Source organism: Ipomoea nil, unplaced genomic scaffold (assembly GCF_001879475.1).
Source record: "Ipomoea nil cultivar Tokyo-kokei standard unplaced genomic scaffold, Asagao_1.1 scaffold1317, whole genome shotgun sequence".
NCBI lineage: Eukaryota > Viridiplantae > Streptophyta > Magnoliopsida > Solanales > Convolvulaceae > Ipomoea > Ipomoea nil.
In genome coordinates, this window is record NW_017617745.1 from 1184821 (window position 1) to 1207984 (window position 23164).

The 23164-nt window shown below is 36.5% G+C and overlaps 2 protein-coding genes across 5 annotated transcripts; both read left to right on the top strand.

Moving 5' to 3' along the window:
• The first annotated feature begins 3693 nt into the window (after nt 1–3693).
• LOC109185335 lies at nt 3694–6254 on the top strand. Of its 2 annotated transcripts, none has more exons than XM_019335308.1 (2): nt 3694–4159; nt 5915–6254. In XM_019335308.1, the coding sequence occupies exons 1-2, from the start codon at nt 3901–3903 to the stop codon at nt 6097–6099; spliced, it is 444 nt and encodes a 147-aa protein (XP_019190853.1). In that variant the 5' UTR covers nt 3694–3900; the 3' UTR covers nt 6100–6254. The 2 variants fall into 2 exon arrangements, with proteins under 2 accessions (XP_019190853.1, XP_019190856.1); XM_019335311.1 differs by having other exon boundaries at nt 3757–4159; nt 5920–6254.
• Nucleotides 6255–7029: 775 nt separating this feature from the next.
• On the top strand, nt 7030–11655 carry LOC109185400 (tyrosine--tRNA ligase, chloroplastic/mitochondrial). 3 transcript variants are annotated; one of them, XM_019335412.1, is made up of 3 exons: nt 7030–7192; nt 8186–8248; nt 9593–11655. In XM_019335412.1, the coding sequence occupies exon 3, from the start codon at nt 9690–9692 to the stop codon at nt 11220–11222; it is 1533 nt and encodes a 510-aa protein (XP_019190957.1). In that variant the 5' UTR covers nt 7030–7192; nt 8186–8248; nt 9593–9689; the 3' UTR covers nt 11223–11655. The 3 variants fall into 3 exon arrangements, with proteins under 3 accessions (XP_019190957.1, XP_019190958.1, XP_019190956.1); XM_019335413.1 differs by lacking the exon at nt 8186–8248 and having other exon boundaries at nt 7033–7192; XM_019335411.1 differs by lacking the exons at nt 7030–7192; nt 8186–8248 and adding an exon at nt 9440–9502.
• The last annotated feature ends 11509 nt before the right edge of the window (nt 11656–23164 follow it).

The window sequence follows — 23164 nt, forward strand, 5'->3', positions numbered from 1 at the left end:
ATCTTCCTCAAACCCTAGACCTAGGCTGCGTTTTTTGGAGACAAAAAGAGTGAGAAACATCAAGAGCCACAAGTCACCTTGGAAGAATAAGGAAAAGCTAGGAAGATTCGGGAGAATCTCTTTCCCTTTTCTTTTACTTTCTTTGTTTCTTGTAAACTCTTTTATGTTATTGCAATGAATGCTATTCTAGCCATGAGTGACTAAAACATTTTAGGAATTTTTGGGTGAAAGTATTTATGAACCTATGTGCCTAAATTCATTAATATATTTACATTTGGGTTTTATAGCTAGTGTTGCAATTGCGTTCTATCTTGTTGATGCTAGTAATTAAGGGCCCAAATTACTCGTTTCAATGCTATCTTTATGTCTTAATGGGAGTTAGGGCATATTTTAGAGCACCCACAATTGCACTTAACTATTGCACATTGGGAGATGACAGTTTAGTTAATGATTTATCTTGAATGCTTGTTCTTGAATTGTTAGAGCATTTATATCATGGGAATAAATATTCACTCGCATTATTTTAGGTTGGAATTACGGGAGTAATTCCTTCCCTTGTATGCATTCTCACATTTGTTTGAACCCGAATTAAATGTTGCACTTCATATTGGCACTGGGTGATTAAGCACTTTGAACCCCATAAATCTCACTCTTTCTCGATTGTTTTCATCAACATGCTACCTTGTTCTCTTTTAATTAGTTTTACTTTTACAATCAATCAAACACCCTTTTCGATAGTATTAGTTTCTCGTGAATAGATTAGTAGCTAGTGCTTGATACGCCTCGCTTCCCTGTAGATCGATAACCCGATACTCTAAGTATTTGTTTGTTAAAATATGCTACAATCAGAAGCCAAGCCTAAGAGGGGGTTTGGAAATAGTTTACAACCAGCAATAGTTTACCACTTTTAATTCTTAACTAATTCTCTTATCGTATCAAATTTATGACTAATGATTAAAGTTAAAAAAAAAAAAAAATTCAATTTAAACAACAACAAAAAAATTGTCAATAAACAAACTAAAATTAACCGTACTTTATTATATATCACATATTTAATGGGTCGCAAACTCACAACTCCCGTTATATCACTTTGACGCGGGCATATAATCCGACGCAGCGCACAACGTCCGTGCAGCGTCTCGAAGCCGGCCCCTCATACCTCACAGACCAGCCTTATCCACATACGTGCCACACTGGTTTTGCTTTGACATGGGCTCATCAGGGGAGTGGCAATAGCTCCCAACCAGTTGTGCCCTTCGAATAGCATCGCTCCCCTTCATAGTCAAGTCTAAGACTAGCGACAGACTCCCCAAACTTAATCGGGTCAGCGTGCCTAACTCGGTCAGACCTTAGCGTCTAAGGCAGAACAACCTTAACGCTATTGACGTCTCCTTCACCCAAATGGCAAGCTAACCAATTGGCCGTTTCCATCTTTGGGTCTTAACACGGTCACGGAAAAACAGTCTGTGACATTCTCCCCCACCCAACATCTAGCACGCCCTCGTGCTAGGAGAGAAGGCCTCTGCCCAAGGATCGACGTACTCATATTGTTGCCCGTTATGGTGGGGTCCTAGAGGTATGACTATGCGAGCACGGTGGCATGAGAGGTGCGCAACAAAATATATGAGATTATTGAGGAAATTTTCAAAGTGATCTTCCGACTATGACTCTTTCTCAAATTGGTCCTATGACTTGTAATTGAACTCAAACTAGTCCTCTAACTATTGAATTTTAAGCCAAATCGATCATCTGTTAGTTAGGCGTGAACTTGACCGTCAAATTAGAGGGCAAAACAGAAAATTTACATTGTATAATGTTTAGACTACCAGAGCCTTTGATTTCTCTCTCAAATTAGCGGACGAATTGCTGAAGCCTAAAGAACCCTTAGTAAATTGTAAATTGTGAATTTCCTCTAAATTTTATTTTGCCATCAGTAAATTATACAATTCATTTGCTAATTTGAGAGAAAAATCAAAGGCGCTGGCAGTCTAAACATTATACAATGTAAAATTCCTGTTTTGCCCTCTAATTTGACGGCCAAGTTCACGCATAACTAACGAAAGATTGATTTGACTTAAAATCTAATAGTTGAAGGACCAGTTTTGGTTCAATTAAAAATCAGAGAACCAATTTGAGAAAAAACTATAAACTATTTTTGAGAATTTCCTCTTATATATGATTATTGATTTTATAATCTTATTTGGTAGATTTAGAATAATTTAGAGTTAGCATATTTACTCATTTACTCTCCTCACACTCCGACCTGATCGTTGTCGAGATTCAAACATTAGTCTCTTATTCCAAATACGACCTACTGAACTATTAAACTAAGTCATGCGGACATTACTTAGTATTAAATTGTATTGTATAATGATTGATGAAATAATAATGCTATGTTCCAACTAACTTTATAGTCATATTAATTAAATCGGACTAAATTTATACTCAAGATTGTAGAAGAAATCGGCCTATACTTAAAAGCCCCATGCCCCCATGCGGCATGCATGTTTCAAACAATACTATTAAAAGTTATTATATTCACATTGCAGTCACTATAATAGTTGTTGCATAGACAAAGAACCTATTCAGTAATTGGTTGATAGCTGATTGTGTTAATTAGATGATATAACTAATTGATAACATTAGTTGTTGTAGAAAAGTGTTTGGTAAATTAGCTATTTAGTATAATTTTTTTTCTGAAAAAGTTAATTGAAAAAGTTGTTTGGAATAATTTTTGAATTTTAGCATTTTGGAGTTACAAAAAGCTAATTAACCAAACACTTATATTGATATTTTAACTCCTTCAAAAAAAAATATTGATATTTTAACTAAATTAAACAATTAATAGTAGTCAAATAAGCCAAAATTAACCTATAAGTCAATTTTTTACCAAACAGGGTCAAAGTGAAATCATTTTTTTTTTTTTTTTTTTTTGAAAGGGTGAAATCATTTGTTTAGACTTTAGATCAAGATCATTAATTTATGTGATGACCATTATTATACTAGATAATTAATCCTAATTTTTTATAAACTTAAGTTATTTTAATGGAAAAATGGTCAAATAGGCCCTCGAACTTTAGCTTAAAAATTAATTAGGCCCCTAAACTTTTTAAAGGTTCAGTTACACCCATCAACAATTCATTTAGGTGCAATGAAGCCCCAAAACAAGTTAATGACTTGCTATCACAGGTTATTAGGGTTCGACATAAAAAAGGTGACCAGCAACCGACCCAGATTTGTCGAAAATTTTGCCGGTCACTTCTTTTGTCAAAAGTTTCGTCGGTCACTTTTTTTTTTTTTTTGTTGTGCCGGAAGGTGGCCTGAACCCTAATGACATGTGATAGCAGGTCATTAATTTGTGTTTGAGCTTCATTGCACTTAAATGAATTGTTGATGGGTGTAATTGCACCTTTAAAAAGTTTAGAGGCATAATTGACTTTTAAGCTAAAGTTTGAGGGCCTATTTGACCATTTTCCCTATTTTAATTTCACCAGATTAGTTCTAAATCTAAAGGATCTCTTCTTAAAACTACTATGGAGGTAAATTGTAAATAATATAATTAATTTATTGATTAAATCTTAATTTTTATATGCGCGCAAAGAATTCAATTCAGACTTTATAATAAATTGTGAAAAAAGTTATCAGTAGATTAAATGATCACAACTCTCTTATATTACGGATCGAAGTACTTTATTCACAAGGTTTAACCGTTGAAGGACCTGACGAAACACGTAAAACGGGAAAACGAAAAAGCGTTCTTTCGTCGTGGCGGCTACTACGGCATATATTTTTAATGCTTTTCTCCCTAACCCGCGTAAACGAATAGTCAAAACCCACTGTCCAATTTTCAACTATTTCCACTGCTCTTCTCATCTGCGTTCCAACCCAAAACCGGCGATCATGTATCGCTCGTCGAGCTCCGGCCGAGTCTCCGACGAGTTCTTCCCTCACTCCGCAGCAGTTCCGACGCCCGCCTTCTCATCTCCGAATCTCAAGTCGCCGTCCACCGGCGCGTCGGATGAGCTGCCGACGTACAATCCCCAATCTCACGTAGCTAAGAAAGAGAGAAACCGCCTCAGATTTGCGGAGAACGCCGTCCATCTCATTCCAGTTGTGTTAGTACTGTCTGCTATCATCTTGTGGTTTTTCTCTAGTCCAGGTAAACAAACAAATCCCAAATATCTACGCCGCAGTTGATTGCTTCTTTAATCGAGCGTTTTTGTGTGAAATTTCTTGTGCTCTGTGCATATACATGTTTATATATGTGTTGGTGTGGTTGAATGTTCATTGATCTTGATATTGTAATTGGAAATTGCCAAATACTCTGTAAACTGTAAAATGAAAATGCCAGCTACTCAGAAATTTGTTAGACTAGATCGGATTTGTGTGAATTGGTATATGTTTCTGTTCTTAAATTAGAATTTGTCTGAGGTGAAATTAGCTTCTCCCTGGTTAGCAGTAATTTTAAGTATTACTGTTTTTATTTCGGACTGCACATTCAAGTAGCTTAAGTCACTGGAATGCTTGATCTTTGAACACATTTACATATACTGATGCCTTGATAGTTACTTGGAAATATTTGTGATGAACTAAGATTGAGCATGACAAGGACTGGGCTAAGTGGCTAACCCAGTACTGAAACTGTACAGTGAATCCTAGTTCCTAAGCCACGAAATAGAAAACTAGCAAATAATTAAAGAAAATCTTACGTACTAAATCAAAATTTAAGAGAGTGGATTGCAGGATAGGTTTAAAAATATATCAGTGTAATGTAGTGAAGTCTCTGTGTGTTCCTCGTTTTTCACCTTGACTTGGCTTATATATATACCCTTGGTAGTTCACCAGCTTTGGCCTTTGCCCTTAGCATAACCTCTGTTTTGTGAAAAACATGAAAACCACTAGACTTCATCTTTTGCTTGATGTTAGACCCTTTGCTTTGATAATCGGGGTTAAAATGTGATGCAACACAGTTTAAAGAACTCAGATTTTTCTTTCAAATACTTGTCCTTAGGTTCTTGGTTTTGGAGATTTGAGAAAGATGAAATAAATAGTGTATTATGTTATTATCATAATTTTGATAGTAATACTGATCCATCATTGAGTTCTCCATGACAGAGTGTGCAAAGATTACAAGAATGTAATATAGATTATATTATCATCAAAGTACCCAAGCATAAAGTACCCATCATTAGAACAATAGCATATCATCCAGACTATATTGATGATTTGAAGAAGACCATTCTACCTTATTAATGTTCTATCTACAAGTTAGACTCACCCCACATCCAAGTTCAATCCAATAACCAGCTTCTTGTTTCATGCTTCCTAACCATCCTTGGGCAGCATGCTTTTTGTAGTTGCTTTACCAATAGAGGGGGGAAAGAGGAATTATTTTAGTTCCTGTTCACTTGAAACTTTGATCAATGTTGTAGAAGGTCCTAGACGCTAGTCGGGTGCCCGAGGGGGCGGCCGAGTAATAATAATAAGGAAAAAAAAAAAAACACTCGGCCAAGTTGGCTGAGTTGGCCGACTCGGGCACCTAGTTTGACCGAATCGGGCACCTAGTTTGACCGACTCAAGCACCGAATTGACCAACTCGGGTGCCTAGGCTGCCTAGTTGGCCAACATTAGAGTAAAATACCCTCTGCCTAGGGGTGCCTATGCCGATTTTTACAACTGTGACTCTGATACAAGCACATGTTTAGAAATGATTACTGCATCTCTTACATGACTACATGAGCAGTCTTAAAATTGGTAGATACAATTGACACACACAGTTGAGATAATTTGTTAATTCCGCTTATTAGTTTGTTTGCTGCAATTAAAAAGTAAGAATTTGTACACCATTTAGAATTTGAACAACCAATATGATATTAAAGCCTTTGAAGCTATGCATTTTTATCCCTTGCTGCAGTGCAGATGGTGAGTAAAGGCAACCCCACCATTGGCAGAGTCAATGCTCCAGTGATCTATACTAAAATCAAAAGTGGCAATGGAAAGAGTAGTTTGACATCAAAATTGGAGCTGAAGGGCAATGATCAAACATATCAATCCAAGATCCACAAGAGAAGGAATCTGCAAGACAGGGATTCATTTTGATGGACTCTATGGATTATGGGTTCTTATAATACATATCATTCATTAGGACTAAAACTCATTTCGTATTTCATCTTGGTTTACTTTGGATCATCCCATGACTCTTTGCTTTATAGATGGAAAGCCTACATAAACCTATAGTCCGCGTTGCTAGCAAATTAGCAATATCTGATTTCAAACTCTGTATTTGTCTGTTTATGTGGGATAAAAAAAAGGGGATATCCTTCATGCCTTCAATGTGAAATTTAATATATATACACCAAAGATAACAGTAGGTGGAATAATAAGCCACTCAACATGATTAGACATAAAAACAACTGCCTTTGCTAACAAACAGGCGACCTATTCACTAATTTTTTCAGACAATTTTTTAATGAGTTAATACTCAAAATGGTCCTTGATTATAGTTGTTGTTGTTGTTGTTGTTGTTTTTTTTTTTTTTTTCATTCTAAATGATTTTGTGATTTAATTTAGTTATGATTTTTGGTGTTTTTGTTCAATGTAGTTTTTTGTTTGCATTTTCATTCAAGTGCTGCTAAATCCAAGTATATTTTGATAATTGTAAGAATATGTCTCGTCCACCCATGATGTTTACTACAAGTGAATTCTTTTCTATCAAAAAATTGTTGACTAAGGGAACACAAGAAGTTGAAAAAATCAATGAAAAAACAACAAAATTCACGAAGAATCATCAAGAGACGAGATTATCGAACGAAAAGCAAAGAATTAGTAAAGAAATGGTCGCAAATTTCATAGCAAAGAAAAAGAAAAAGAACCAAAACAGCAGCAAACATTTTCTACCTGGAAATGACCCAGTCTGGAAGCAGGGACGGAGGTGGGCTGCCCCTATTGCCCAAAATCGTACAGTCCCAAAACGACGTCGTTTTGGGCCTATATTATATATATAATTTTTTTTTTTTTTTCATTTAGATTAGATAGCAGTTCACGCAGAGCTTTGGAGACTGGAGTCGCCGGAGTCGCTGCTTCACCGCTTCCGGCTCGCCGCCTTACCGCCGTAACCCCCTCAGCCCTCAGTCGCCGCCCGCCGGTCAGCAAGAACCGCCGGCAGTGCCTCTGGTCTCCTCTCAGTATTCAGGTTTGTTTCTTTGCCCTAATTTCTCTAATTTTAATTGAATACATGAATTAGGGCAATTGTATTTTACTGTATGAAGTATGAGCAGGGCAATTGAATGCATGAATTAGGGCAATTGAATACATGAAGCTTTTTCTTAGCCCTAATTTCCCTAATCAAGACATCTAATTTCCCTAATTTCTCTAATGTTAATCAAGACCAATTCATCTATGAATGTATGATAGACTAATTCATGTATGATAGATTGATAGTTAATCAAGATACACACGTATAGTCCAATTCTCTAATTGTATTTTACTGTATGAATTAGACTAACTCTGTATCATTTTACTGTATGAAGTATGATTTTGGTTAATTTTCCTAAATCAGTAAATTTGTATGAGTTTGGTTAATGACTTAATGTATGATTTTGGTTAATTATTCAAAAAATACAGTAGCTCACTTACTCATACAGAGTTTGGTTAACGTATGAATGTATGATTTTGGTTAATTACTCAAAATATTCTGTATGAGTAAGTGAGTAACTCTGTATATACATAATACATTATTACTGGCTGTATGATTTTGGTTAATTTTCTTAAATCTTAGTTATATTGTATTTTATTGATTCAGTTATGAAATTTTTTTTCAAAAGAAAATCAACTTTTGGGAATTCATCTAGTCAAAGTAGTCCCGAAGTGTCAAGTAGAGGGCCTCGTATTGAAGTTAACATAGATGAACATTTTTGAACTCATTTTACCTTTGCTTCTTCGCCCCCTCAATAGAAATCCTGGCTCCGTCCCTATCTGGAAGAAAGAGTGCGGCTAAGACAGCCAGTCGGGCCAACCAAAAAAAAAACAAAAACTACCCTAAAAAAAGGCTAAAATGCCTAGATTGCCTAAAAAAAAAAACTACCTGTCGGGCCACCCCTATTTCACTCATTTACAAATTCACAATTCCATATTCATTATTTCATTTGCTCACTGCCGTCTGCTTCACTTTATCTTCCCGCTTCAGCCGCTGCCCGCCGCCGCTCTCCTTCACCGTGTGAACCTGCTGCTCTCCGCCGTGTATAACTGGGTAAGTTCCAGTTTTTTTTTTTGGCCGGATAAACCATACTTGTGTTTTCTCCGGCTAAATTGCCTGTGCGTACCTGAGTCTTGCTTGAAAATTTTGAATGCTTTAAATTGTGAATGTGTATTTTGTAATTTGTAATTAAAAAACTTATATTAAACTGTAATTCTGTGCTTTCTGGGGTTTTAGAGATTTGGGTATTAACTATTAAGCTCTGGAAATGGTTGAAGTTTTGTGGGAAGTTGTAGTGGGTTGGTGGGTGTTTTAACATCATGTTTTGAAGTAGCCCACACCAAGTTTCTAAGCTGCAAACAAAATGCATAAAGTGTTCTTATTTTATGCCAAGAAAGTCACAAACCAAAAACACTCTAGGCCATAAAGCTCTCAGAACATGTAATGTCAAATGTACATATTTAACCATAAAGAATATTGTTTCCTAGAACCACAAAACTAGTATAGAGAGCAGTAAGAGCTCTTCTGCTAAAATGTAGTTAAAACTAGAATAATACTGCACTCGCTACTACTATAATAAACTGGAAATGATGATTTGAAGTTAAATTAATTATTAAACTTTAACTAGTGAACTTATTTTGGATAAAAAAATAATAATTCTTAGAAATATATTTGCAATCTCTACTACTTGATTTAAATTTTAATGTGCTCAGTCATTCTGTTCTATAGAATGTAAGTACTCATTTTCGGTTTTCAGTTTTAGTTAAGATGGTTTAGCCCGCTAGATAAGCCCGGCAACCCGAGGTTTAGGGTTAGGGCTAACCCGAACCTGAATATAAAATAATAAAATAACTTATAAGCCCGACAGGGTTTGCCCGAAACCGAGCGGGTTGGCCCGATTGTCATCCCTATTTCACAATGCTTGATGTGTACTGAGTGATGGGTTGTGGAGCTTTTCTTTGTTTCTTATCGTTACCATGGATCAGTTCATATAATTTTGTGAGGGAGAAGCTTTTGGCCCTAACGGAGAGGCAGTACCTGGTATACTGAGATTATGTTCAAATTTCTGAGATAATTCACTTCGATTAGAAAAAAGTACTTTTCTTCAAATGAACATTGCAGGGCCATTATGACTTCTGAGTTGGCTCTTTGTTGCAGATACAGTATGATGGTTTCTTTTCTAGTATTGTATTTTCTTTTTTTTTTTTTGAGCCAAATGGCTTACATTTACCTTCCTTGATGTGATATCTTTTTGGAAGGGATGAGTTGAGTGCGGGAAAAAGGCTATATGTTGATTGGCTTCTTAAGGTCAATTATTGATTTTGTTTTTTCCTGCTAAATTATGGTTTTCTAATGTTTATTTTTTATTTTTTATTTTTTATTTTCCCTTGACTGCAGTTCAACATCATAACTTAAGCTACAAATTCGCCTATTGGTATCCTCCATTGCTGCTATCCACAAAACTCTTTAGTGTGCAGATAACACTAACGCACGCATGGCTTCTGTCAGAACCTTTATTCTTAATGGCGCCCATAGGCACTTCTCTCCCCTTTTCATCCAAAAATTCCCAATCCGACTACTCACTTCTCACCGCCGCCGCAGCAGCCTCTTTTGCTATTCTTCATCGCCGTTGTGCTCCTCCGCCCAGTTTATTCCCCAGCTCAAGAGTGAGCCGGAGATGGAATCCGACCAGCGGCAGCGAAGGCGGAACGTGGTGGAGATTTTAGAGGAGAGAGGATTACTGGAGTCCGTCACTAGCGAAAACCTCCGTTCAATTTGCTCCGATCCGAATCTCCCACCCCTCAAAGTCTATTGTGGGTTTGACCCGACGGCTGAAAGCCTCCATCTTGGAAACCTTCTTGGCCTTATTGTTCTCTCCTGGTTCCTTCGCTGTGGCCATAAAGTCGTCGCTCTCCTTGGCGGCGCCACTGGCCGCATTGGTGACCCCTCCGGCAAGAGCGTAGAGCGGCCGGAGCTCGATTACGTTACATTGAATCACAACATCACTGGAATTTCTGCGAACATTCGGCAAGTACTGCTCTCTCCAGATTCATCTTACCTCACCTCCAACATTCAGATCCTAGACAACTATGATTGGTGGAAAGACGTGAAATTTCTCGATTTCTTGCGAGATGTGGGAAGGTTCGCTAGGGTTGGGACTATGATGTCGAAAGAAAGTGTGAAGAAGCGATTGGAAAATGCGGAGCAAGGAATGAGCTATGCAGAGTTCACGTACCAGTTGTTGCAGGGCTATGATTTTGTGCATTTGTTCGAAAAAGAAGGTGTCACGGTTCAAATTGGGGGCAGTGATCAATGGGGGAATATTACAGCCGGAACAGACCTTATTCGCCGGATCATCGGGAAATCTTCGGAGACCGAAGCAGCAGCTTCTTTGGCTTATGGTTTGACATTCCCACTTCTCCTCAAGAGTGATGGGACCAAGTTTGGGAAATCCGAGGAAGGAGCAATATGGCTCTCACCTTCCCTCTTATCACCTTACAAGTTCTACCAGTACTTTTTCTCTGTTCCTGATGCTGATGTGGTGAGATTTCTCAAGATTCTTACATTTCTCACCATTGAAGAGATTGAGGAGCTCAAAACACAAATGGGGAATCCTGGTTATGCTCCTAACACTGCACAACGTAGGTTGGCCGAGGAGGTTACACGGTTTGTTCATGGACAAGAGGGGTTGGATGAAGCCCTGAAGGCTACAGAGGCATTGAGGCCTGGCAATGCAGATACTAAGTTGGATTGGAAAACCATTGAGGGAATTGCCAGTGATGTTCCGTCCTGCTCGTTGCCTTTTGATCAGGTGTTGAGTATTTCGGTTTTGGATCTTTCTGTTTCTAGTGGTTTGCTCGAGAGCAAGTCTGCTGCGCGTAGAATGCTCAAGCAAGGAGGGCTTTACTTGAACAATGCCCGAGTTGATAGTGAGGCTAAGAAGATTGAGGAGGACGATATTGTGGATGGAAAAGTTCTGCTTTTGTCTGCAGGAAAGAAGAACAAGATGGTTGTGAGAATTTCCTGACCCATAGCTGCTTATTTTTTATTCCATTGACGTGGTAGAGACACAATGCTATCACCATTAAAATAGATAAACCTTCATGATCAAGTTGTATATCTCAATTCTCACATAATTCTATATGCTATCGAACCTTTTTGTATCACACATTGTCTGTTTTAATAACATTTTTCCGAAACCAGGTGGGTGGGAGGGAGCATTTTATAACTTTCTATCTGAATTGACTACTTATATATCTTCACAAACACTTATTTGCAAGTTTAGAGTGGAGTAGTGCATCTTTTGCTGTTTGTTTGGTGTTCTTTGTTCACACAGTAAATGGATCATTTTGCATATGAACATTTGTCCTAAAGCCTACACAGGCTATTATTGTAAGAATGGTTGAATTTATAGTGAGGCAAAATGATGGGGTTCCTGTATCCTATTCTTCGGATCTTAACTTGTATTTCTTTGTGCAGATTAGCCATATCACCAGGAAAGTACTAGCCAATAAATTGTTTTTTAGTTGTAATTTTAATTCCTCTCAGGTAGTTCTGAGAAAGAACCAATCTTTCAGGCTTCTTCAAGGACAGGCGCCCATTCCCCGGGTAATTTCACAATGCTTGATGTGTACTGAGTGATGGGTTGTGGAGCTTTCTTTGTTTCTCATTGTTACCATGGATGTGTTCATCTAATTTTGTGAGGGAGGAGCTTTTGGCCCTAACTGAGAGCCCTCACCATCCCAACTCCCTCACCGAGACTGCGAGTCTGCTTCTCTGGTTGTCTGTCTCTCTGCCCATCCAGTCCTCCTCGTCTAGTTGTCTGCCGACTGTAAACAAGGTAAATAATATTTAATAATAATTTATATTTTTGGTTGAGCATTTAGTATTTAGTAAGACAGTAATCACAGTATGGATTAGTTGTATTTAGTAATTTATATTTAGAGTAAACTTTTGACTGTAATATATGTTAAGACCGAAGTTACTGAACTAGGAAGCATTGAGAATAAGTTCTCTTTATCTATTTCACTTCAGATTTAGTTATTGTATTTTGTATTTTTATTTTTTTTGGGTGTTTTGTATTGGATTCTTTGTCACCCCTCAAACAAAGGGCATTATGTTACAGAATGTCTTTTTGGCTCCTTGCAATCAAATGCCTTCCTTTCAGATGATCAAAATTTTTGGCTTTCCATTCTCTCTGTTAGCTTTCGGCTGCAAATCTCAGCTTTCCTGTCTTCTGTGTTTATATTGCAACAATGTTTAGTTTTCATTACAATAACAGGTTATGCAGCACTGCAGCAGCAGATTAGATAGTAATTGAATTGTATTTTGTATTTACTAATTTATATACAGTGAGAGTGTGAGTTTAGATAGTATGTGTACTAATTTGTTTATGTGTACAGTGAGACATGGAATCATATAAGTGATTGAAGGCTTAACAATTTAAATTTTTGATAATATCATAATATATATTTTTTTTATTGGCATAATTCAAAAAAGGGGCGGGAATTTCCCGTCCTCGAAAATCCCCGTGGAGACGGTTCCCCATCCCCGCCGGGGAACGGGACAGGGATGAGGAATGGGGACCTGTTTTGGGGACGGGGACGGAGACCCCATTCCCTAACCCCTCCCCACCGCGTAGGCATTCTTAATCTAGATCAGTCCATTTGACATACCTTAAAACTTGTTTGAGTGCTATCTAGTGCTCAATGTTGGGAAAGTGTATGAACTCACAAAGTTTGTTGACTATAAAAGAGAGATCTAGCCGAGTAATGGTTAGATGCTAAAGTGCTCAACAAGATTGTGATTTTTTGAAGGATTATATTCTGATCTTGTGCCAAAGGCCTTGTGGTCGAGCGACATAGTTGTGGCTTCTCAAATGAGAGGTCTCAGGTTTGAACCCAGTGTGGGGGCATTGACTCTTTGTGCTTGACTACTGATAAAATATAAAGTTCTAATATGAATGAGATGACTTGAGTCTCAATCTCTCACATTTGGGAATGGGGAATGAGATGACTTGAGTCTCTTACCCTTAACCAGAGGTCTCAAACTTTAAATCTCTTACAAACGTACTCTTATGTAAGAAGACCAATGTCTAGTGCTTAAAAAGAATTTACCCCTATGATACGATCCTGCGTCATGTGGTGTAATTTTTTACCTGAGAATTCCAACTATACTACCTGTGAAGGCAAAGGGCATGTTTGGATAACAACAGATATGCCATTTTTGGCGAATTTGAGTAAAATCAGCTTTTTGACTTGTCAAAACGCTGATTCTAGTGTTTAGTTATCAGCGGTTTAGAGTAACGTTTTAGCTCCAAATCGTTGAAACCGCAATGCAATTAGTCACGTTTGAGATTTGACATTTTGAGACAATGTTAACCTTTTCCAAAACACCCCTGATAAACATTAATATATTAATATATAAAATACAAGTTTTTTGCTTGTTTTCTTTTTTAAACATTCTAGAAGCTTCAAGGCTTCTCAAATAGAGAAGCCTTCAATACCCCTCCGAGGCTTCACTTTACAAAGGAGCCTCAATGCCCCTCTTTTGTTTTTTGGTGATATGAGACAAATTAAAGGGGAGCTTGCACGCAGGCTTCCCTTTGTCTTTTTTTTTTTTTGTTAATTATTATTATTATTATTATATATATTGTTTATTATTATTATTATTATTATTATTATTATTATTATTATTATTATTGTATTGTTTCTATTTATTATTATTATTATTATTATTATTATTATTATTATTGTATTGTTTCTATTTATTATTATTATTATTATTATTATTATTATTATTATTATTATTATTATTATTATTATTATTATTATATTCTTGTATTGTTTCTATTTATTTAATTTTGTATTAATATAATGTCCTTATAGGTCATTTTACATGTTAATCAAATTGTTACGTTTTAATTATAATACTCCGTATTAATTAATGCAATTCCTTATTGTCCTTAAATTAAAATTGATTTCTGCTAAGTATCAAACTGCAATTTAATGTTTTTATTAGACTAGTTGGTCAATGATCTATCCTTTAATATTGATCCAGTTTTTCTTACAAAACTAACATGATCATGTGATGGGTGTATATGTTTGATTGATGAGTGCAAACAACTATACTTTATTGTAAATGGTTTGAATTTTTGTGTACAAATTACATATGAGATGGTAAAAGTAAAATTTTCTTTACTCAAAATGGAATTCATGTTATTTTATCAACAAAATTTTCAATTAATTATTTCTTTTTGTTTTCTTTATTCTCTATATATTTTATAGAAATACAAAAATTCTAATGAGTGGCCAGATGTTGTAGTTTGGAGGGCATCAAGAAAAAAGTCTAATAAAACTTAATTGATCCGTTCTAAATGTAAAGGAAATCATGGTATAAAAATTATAGTCATATAAATGTTTTGACATCTCTTTAATTAATTTACTTAATTACAATGTTGCAAAACACGCTAGGCGCCCCCTAGGCGCCAAGGGGGCGCCTAGGCGCCGATTTTTTTTTTTTTTTTTTTAATTAAAAATAAAATTAAAAATTAAAATTTTTTAAAATTTAGTAATAAAACATAAGGTTTCCATAGTTATTTCTTAGAAACTATTTACGAAAGTGGTTGTAAAAGTGTTCAAAAGATTGTTTAAACCATCTAAATATATAAAAAACTAAAATTAAGAGCTAAAGAAGCATTTTTTTGAGAAATTAGTGGACCAAACCGCCTTCGGCTGTTTGCGGTGGATAGATCTCGAAAAAATACGCGATTTGAAAAAAAAAATTGTCCAAAACGGACAACCATGTCAAAAGTTATGCCTTCCCGAAATTTTCGCAATTTAAAACGCAAAAAAAAAAAAAAAAATAAAAAAATAAAAGCGCCGGTTCAGCCGGCTAGGCGGCCGGCCGCGGAGATGGCCGATTTCGACCTTCTTCGCGGCGGCGCAATGGCGCCTAGGCACGATTTTTGCAACATTGCTTAATTATTAATTAATATTTATACCTTATTTGCAGAATGAACTTCAAGAAAAGGGAGAGAAGAATAAAGAAAAGATTTCAATTGTATCTCTACTACTTGTTGAGCATTTTTATTTGTCATTAAATTTAAAAGAACTCTTAATGGGAGTTAGGGCATACTTAAGAGCACCCACAATTACACTTGACTATTGCACCTTGAGAGATTGTATGTTTGTTAAGGAGTTAACTCTTGACTATTGCACATTGGAGATGCCATATTAGTTAAGAAATTACCTTGAATGCTTGTTCTTAAATATAATTGTTGAGTGTTTATGTCATATAGGAATGAATATTCACTCGCATTATTTTTGGATTGAAATTATGGGAGTAATTCCTTCCATCCCTTGTATACATTCTAACACTTGCTTGAACCCGAATTAAATATTGTTCCTTAGATTGGTACTAGATGATTAAATACTTGAATCCCAGAAATCTCATTCTCTCTCTATTGTTTTTATCAACTTGCTACCTTAGCTTGTTCTTTTAATTAGTTTTACAATCAAACAATCACTTTTTTTTTTTTTTTTTTTTTTTTTTTATAGGATTAGCATCTCAAGAATAGATTAGTAGTTAGTGCTTGCTCCGTTTCCCTATGGGTCAACAACCCGATACTCCGAGTAATTATTTGTTTGAGAAATATTCTGCATCCAGTGAAACTGTGGGAGAGAAGCCATATAGGTCATATCTTTGGCCGGCTAGCCGGCGTACCTCAGCCGCCGTGGGGCAGTGGTGGTTGGTCAATAATCTCTTATCTCTTCATGCGTGGAGAAGTGAAGGGTGCGGAAATCTGAAACCTGTTATGTTTGGAAGGCCGGGGTGGGAAAGTAGATATGGAAAGTGGGTTAGCGGTTGACTAGGGGTTACGGAACGTGCATGGAACTTGAGTGGATGTAACGTGACGGTGTTAGTGGGGGGTAGTAAATGTGACGAGGGTGATGCGCTGTCTACAAGGTGTAGTTTTTGTTGATCAAAAGCGTAGGGGGTTAAAAGATGGTTGTCTTACGGAGGGGGTTGGGAATATTGACATGGATCGGAGTTGAGGGGTAAATGATGCTGTGAGCACGTGCCCACCATACACATGTTGTGTATGAATCTATATCTATAATTTTTATATTATAGATTCATAATTTTTATACTGTAGATTCATAATTTCTAGAATCTCGATGAGCTAAAATTTATATTTTAGATTCCAATTGTTGAACCATGTTTTCACAAATCAGTGTAGTACAGAAATTATGGATCTAATGTATAGAAATTATGGATCTACTGTATTTAAATTATGGATCCTACGGTTTTAGAAATTATGAATCTAAAGTACAAATTTTAGCTCACCAAAAGTCTAGAAATTATGGATCTACAGTATAGAAATTATGGATATAGATTCGTGCGCACCATGCAAGGTGAGCACGTGCTCACAACATAACAATTGGAGTTGAGGGGTTTGGGGACAAATTATTGTGTAGACCATGATCCACACAGTTGTATGGACCATGAATGTAATATGCATTTTTAATATACTGAATGTACATTATTTGATAATATATAAAAATCATGTACTTTCAAATAATGTACTTTATATATACAAATAATGTATTTTTAGTATATTAAAAATGTACTTTATTATTATTATTATTATTATTTTTTTAATATTTTTTTTTATATTTTTTTTTATGATTCACACAAATGTGTAGACCATGGTCCATGAAATAATGATTGGGATCTGGGTCACTGTGCCCCATCACAGGCCCGCTAGGATCAATGAATTTTTTTAGCATGAAATTGTCATGGGATTGACAACCCATTGGCTATTTGCGGGCAATTTATATCCTGCACCAGGGTGCACATTGGATTGTGCGCCTTGATGCAAACCGATGTCGTTTCAGATTTTTGTGTATTTTTTTTTTGAAATTTTGCTACCTTGTGTTGAAGGTTAATTTTCTTTAAAAAAAAAATCTCAGGTTAAAAAAATGTACATAATTTTATACTAGAATACACATAATTGTATAACAAAATACACATACTTTTTTTTTTTAAAAAGATAATACATATAATCTAACATAATACATAATCTACATAAACTTTTAACATAATAAATATCAACTCTTAACATAATACACATAATCGCGTCAACTCCCTACATAACTTATCAAAAAGACATTGTTTTGAGAGGCGCGGAACGCACAGTGCTATACGCACCGTGGTGCAGGTATAACGATTGCTATTTGCGTGTTGCTGGATATCATCTAGCGTAAGAGGCTTAAAGTGGTTTTTCTTTGCGAAACACATTGTGATAAAAATAAAGTCGAAGTAGTTAGAAGGCAGTTGGGTTAGGTCGGCTGCATGGGAGTTGATTGTAAGGGGAGGAGTGATGCTTTGCAAAGAGGGCATGGGGGTTGAAGTTCTGGAGTATTCTAACAATTTTATTGATGGCACATGTGGAGTTGAGGCAATCATTATTGATCCACATAAATTGTATGGACCATATTTTGTATAGTGTAAAATAATGTACATTCAGTACAAAAATTATGTACATTCAATACAAAAATAATGTACATTGTATTCAAAGGATGTACATTATTTTTGTACTGAGTATACATTATATTGTCTAATGTACATACAATACAAAAATAATGTACATTTAGTATATTAAAATGTACTTTTTATTGTGGTTCACATGACATTGTGTGGACCATGGTCCACACAATAATTTGCCGAGTTGAGGGAGATGGGCCATGGTGGCGGTTTATTGGATTTTATGGATACCTGGAGAGCAATCGTGGCAAATTATATCGTGCACCACGCCGCACATAGCAATGTGCGCCCAGACACAAAACGCGTGCTGACCTCATGTTGACCTCACTCCGTCCATCTAAACAGACCAAACCTCGTTATGTGTATTTAGTAAAATTTTATGTGTATTGTGTTATGAGTTTATGTGTGTTCAATTAAGAGTTTATGTGTAGTATGTTAACCAAACCCCATTATGTGTATTCAGTTAAAAGTTTATGTGTATTGTATTAAGAATTTATGTGAATTCAGTTAAGAGTTTATGTGTATTCAGTTAAGAGTTTATGTGTCTTATGTTATGAGTTTATGTGTATTATGTTATAGTTTATGTGTATTATGTATTTATGTTAGATTATGTGTATTCTGTTATGCGTTTATGTGTATTCTGTTATGAGTTTATGTGCATTCGAAACAGAGGATTTTTTTTTTTTTTTTTTTTTTTTTTTTTACAACTTAACAAAACGACGTCGTTTTGGGAGGCGCGGGGTGCACATTGCTGTGTGCGCCCTGGTGCACGGTATAACGATTGAGCAATCGTTATATCGTGCACCAGGTCGCACAATGTATTGTGTGTTCTGACCCAAAACGACGACGTTTTTATAAGTTGGTGGGAATTGACGATGGACACCGTTCCGTCCGTCCAATCCTGTTTTATATATATATATATATATATATATATATATATATATATATATATATATTTATTTATTTATTTATTTATTTATTTATTTATTTATTTATTTATTTAACACTTGTGTTTATGTGTACAATGTTAAGAGTTTATGTATTATGTTAAGAGTTCATGTGTATTATGTATTATGTTAGATTATATGTATTATGTTAGGAGTTTATGTGTATTTTACTATACAATTCCGTACATACGAAACAGATTTTTTTTTTTTTTTTTTTTTTTTTTAAGTTAATGGCGGAAAACGGAATTTCTAAAAAAAAAAAAAAAAAGAAATCGCTCAGGGCGCACAATGTATTGTACCCAGAGTAGCTTTTAAGAGGGTTTGGGAGGCGGTGTTTTACAGTGGATGGTTTGGGGGACTTTGGTTGAAGTTCAGGGGTATTCAAAAAATGTTTGGTATTCCACAATAGGTATAATTATTTAAAGGTATAATTTATAGGTATATAGAAATATTAATTTCATAACATAATAATCAATATTATTTATTTAAGCACACAGTTTTATTTTTAATTACATTAGAGATATCTTCTTCCGTCTCCAGCAGCAACATCTCATAGGCAGCCCCTTTGTACATAGATGACGATAAGTAAAATGAATTTTTTTACAAAATTTTTTACACTCAATGCCGATGCATAACAATCCATTATTACTACAGAATTTCTCCTCTTTTCCAAGTGTTACTGCATTCATCTCTGCAGATATTTAAACCATAAAACAAATGAAGAATATACACTCAAATAATCTAGAGAAATAATTTTGTTTTTAATTTTTTAATTTTTTAATTTTTTAATTTTTTAATTTTTTTTTTTTTTTTTTTTTTTTTTTTTTTTTTTTTTTACGAAATAGAGAAATAAATTATGGGAGGTTGTGGGATTGAGCCTCAGTGGTGGCGATATTGACTCTTTTTGTGCTTCAAAAGGTTGAGAAACTAGTTATGAACAGATACTGCATTGTAATAGAGTCTGTAGTATTTAAATATATATATATATATATATATATATATATATATATATATATATATATATATATATATATATATATATATATATTTGGTTGGTCGCACTTGTATTGTAGATATTGTTGGGTAATATGGTTGAAAATCCCAAAAATAATAATAATCCTACAGAAAGATTAATATTATATGGGAAAACAGAAAATTGGGAAGGAAAAGGTTGAGTGTTTGGGTATAGGTTTAGCACGAGTTCGAACACAACGTTCTTTTCCTTAAAACCTTATTTGCTACCTCCCACAAGTGCTAGGAGTGTTGTAGCCTAGGTTTCCCAGGATAAAACGTGCTTCGATTCCTTGTTTAAGCACCTAAACAAGGAACCCGGCAAACAAAGCAAAGCTTAGAACACTGGTTGGCTAAAAGAAGAGAGTAGAAGCAGAGTTTTGAGATGAAAAGCTACTGGAATTCCTTTTGTTTCTCACTGTGTGTCAAATGCTACTGCTTCTACCTCTCTTTATATAGGGATGTTGGAGTGATAGCATTCAACATGGCCATTAAATTGGTGTTAAAACCAATTGTGTAACACCTGTAACGGTCACCACTAAGTAGGATTAAACTCAGAATTAAAAAATTGGAATTAAAACAGTATTAATTCCGTAACAGATGAGTTTAATCTTCTGCACTTTCGGGTTTCAGACCGTTGGGGTGCACGAGAGTTCACACTCTCGTGCTGTGGTACACCACGAGAGTACACCTCTCGTGCTATGGTGCAATACGAGAGTACACCTCTCGTGTTCACCGTTGCACGAGAATTTTGCTCTCGGTGCACCACAACCTCTCATGCTCTCTGTAGCACGAGAGTGGTGTTTTCGGTTTTGGCTGAGCCATGCACCACGACCTGTCGTGCTCTCTGTAGCACGAGAGTGGTGTTCTCGGTTTTGGCCGAGCCAAGTGACTATAACAGATGGAAAAAGATACCGAAGTTAGGCATAACTTAGCCCGCAAGGCCAGCCCATTTCCGGACGACATTCGTGCCCGCAGGTGAGCTCGGGCTTGATTTCAAGCCTTTTTGATGTCCTCTAGTTGGATTTTGATTTGCACCCCCCCCCCCCCCCCGCGCGAGAGAACCTCTATGCTATACAATTCTACAAGCTTGAAAAGAGCTCATGTATATAAGGGGGGCGAATCTTGTTTCCAAACCAATGTGAGACAAAGTCCTACATTTTCCCTTCATTTCCCAACTTAAATGGGTCTACTTTGAGAATCAATATCTCATTCACCCATTATCCGTTTTGAGCGTACAATATATCAATCTCTTCGTCTTACTACGAAGAATCCGAATCTACTTTGACCTGACCCAAATCGGAAGTGGACCCCACTGATAATTGTACCACAAAATAGCCACTTAATATGCCATTTTATGCTAATTTTTCCAACAATCCCCCACATGAATGAAAATTGATTTTCGGGAGTAGTTTTAAAACGGAAACAACTGTGTTCAACGGTCGATCCCTGCATAGGATAGGTAGGGTCACACCCTTTGAACCTTCCCTCGTGAAGATACATTTACTCTACTGACTATACGGTAGAACGCGATGTCTTTGAACAGACTGCCGTTTGTGTAGACGATGACATATCTCACACAGGAACCTCCCAACCATGCTTTGTTCTCATGATTGTGTCCATTTTGGTCGTGGGTCACCATTCCTGGTTCTGCAAGAGTTTGTGAAGAATTGTGCCCGTCAATTCTCCTTTGAAGCGACCCTCACTCCTCTCTCGCATAGGTGATTCTTTCCCGAGTATCCCGCATACTTACATATGTCAACCGACATTCGAATCACTAAAGTATTTAACATGCTAACCTTGTGCGGGAGCCACTATTTCTAACGAGAAGTGGTAGGGAATCTGAGACCCCCACAGTGACACGCTCCGTTCCATAATTTAGTTGTCCCGTTGAACCTAGGTGCCAGCTAGGTTGGGTGTCCACTATAGAACTTTATACCAAGGGCTTTAGACCCATTCCTCGTCTCAACTTCTCCACAGCTACTCTACATAACCCTTTGGTTAGCGGATCCGCTATATTGTCTTCTGACTTTACGTAGTCAATCGAGACAACACCAGTTGTGAGAAGTTGTCTAATGGTATTATGTCTACGATGCACATGTCTAGACTTACCATTATACATATGATTCTGTACTCGTCCAATTGTAGCTTGACTATCGCAATGCACACACATTGGAGGTACAGGTCTTTCCCAATTAGGAATATCCTCTAAAAAATGGCGTAGCCATTCAGCCTCTTCACAACATTTGTCCAAGGCTATCAGCTCAGATTCCATCGTGGATCTAGCTATCACGGTCTGTTTAGAGGATTTCCATGCAACGGCTGCACCGGCTAGTGTAAACACGTAGCCACTTGTGGACTTGGAGTCCTTAATATCGGATATCCAGCTAGCGTCGCTATACCCTTCAAGTACAGCAGGATATCTCCCATAGTGCAGTCCAAGGTCTCGAGTATACCTTAAGTATCTCAGAACCTTCACTATTGCCGTCCAGTGCATGACACCGGGGTTACTCGTATATCTACTGAGTTTACTAACCGCAAAGGCAATATCCGGCCTAGTACAGCTCATTAGATACATCAAACTACCAATAACCCGAGCATGTTCTACTTGAGAAATACACTCTCCGTGGTTCTTGGTTAGATGAACGCTTCGATCTAATGGCGTCCTAGTCCCTTGATGATTATCCTTGTTAAATTTTTCAAGGATTTTATCAATATAATGTGATTGGCTTAACACCAGACCATTAGGTCTTCTAATGATTCTAAACCCGAGGATTAAATCAGCCAAACCCATATCCTTCATGTCAAATCTCGCATTTAACATGTTTTTGGTAGACTTGATCATCCGATCGTTACTACCAACGATGAGCATGTCATCTACGTATAAACAAAGAATGACATAACCGTTTATCGTTTCTTTAACGTAGACACATTTGTCACTTTCGTTTATTTTAAATCCATTAGTCAACATCGCATGGTCAAACTTCTCGTGCCATTGCTTAGGCGCTTGTTTTAAACCATATAGCGATTTAACCAACTTACACACTTTCCTTTCTTGGCCCGGAACCACGAACCCTTCGGGTTGTTCCATATAGATTTCCTCATCTAGTTCGCCATTTAGGAAAGCGGTTTTAACGTCCATTTGATGAACTTCCAAATTCCGCAGCACGGCTATAGCAAGTATCATTCTAATGGAATTTATTCTCGTCACGGGAGAATACGTGTCGAAGTAATCAAGGCCCTCGCGTTGCCTGTAACCCTTGATTACAAGCCTAGCCTTATACTTCTCGATGGAACCATCGGGTTTCATCTTCCTTTTAAAGACCCACTTGGATCCTAAGGGTTTACTACCCGGAGGAAGATCAACAAGTTCCCAAGTGTGATTCTGTAAAATAGAATCCACTTCACTTTTAATAGCCTCTTTCCACATTGGTCCTTCTGTAGAAGTCACGGCTTCTTCGTA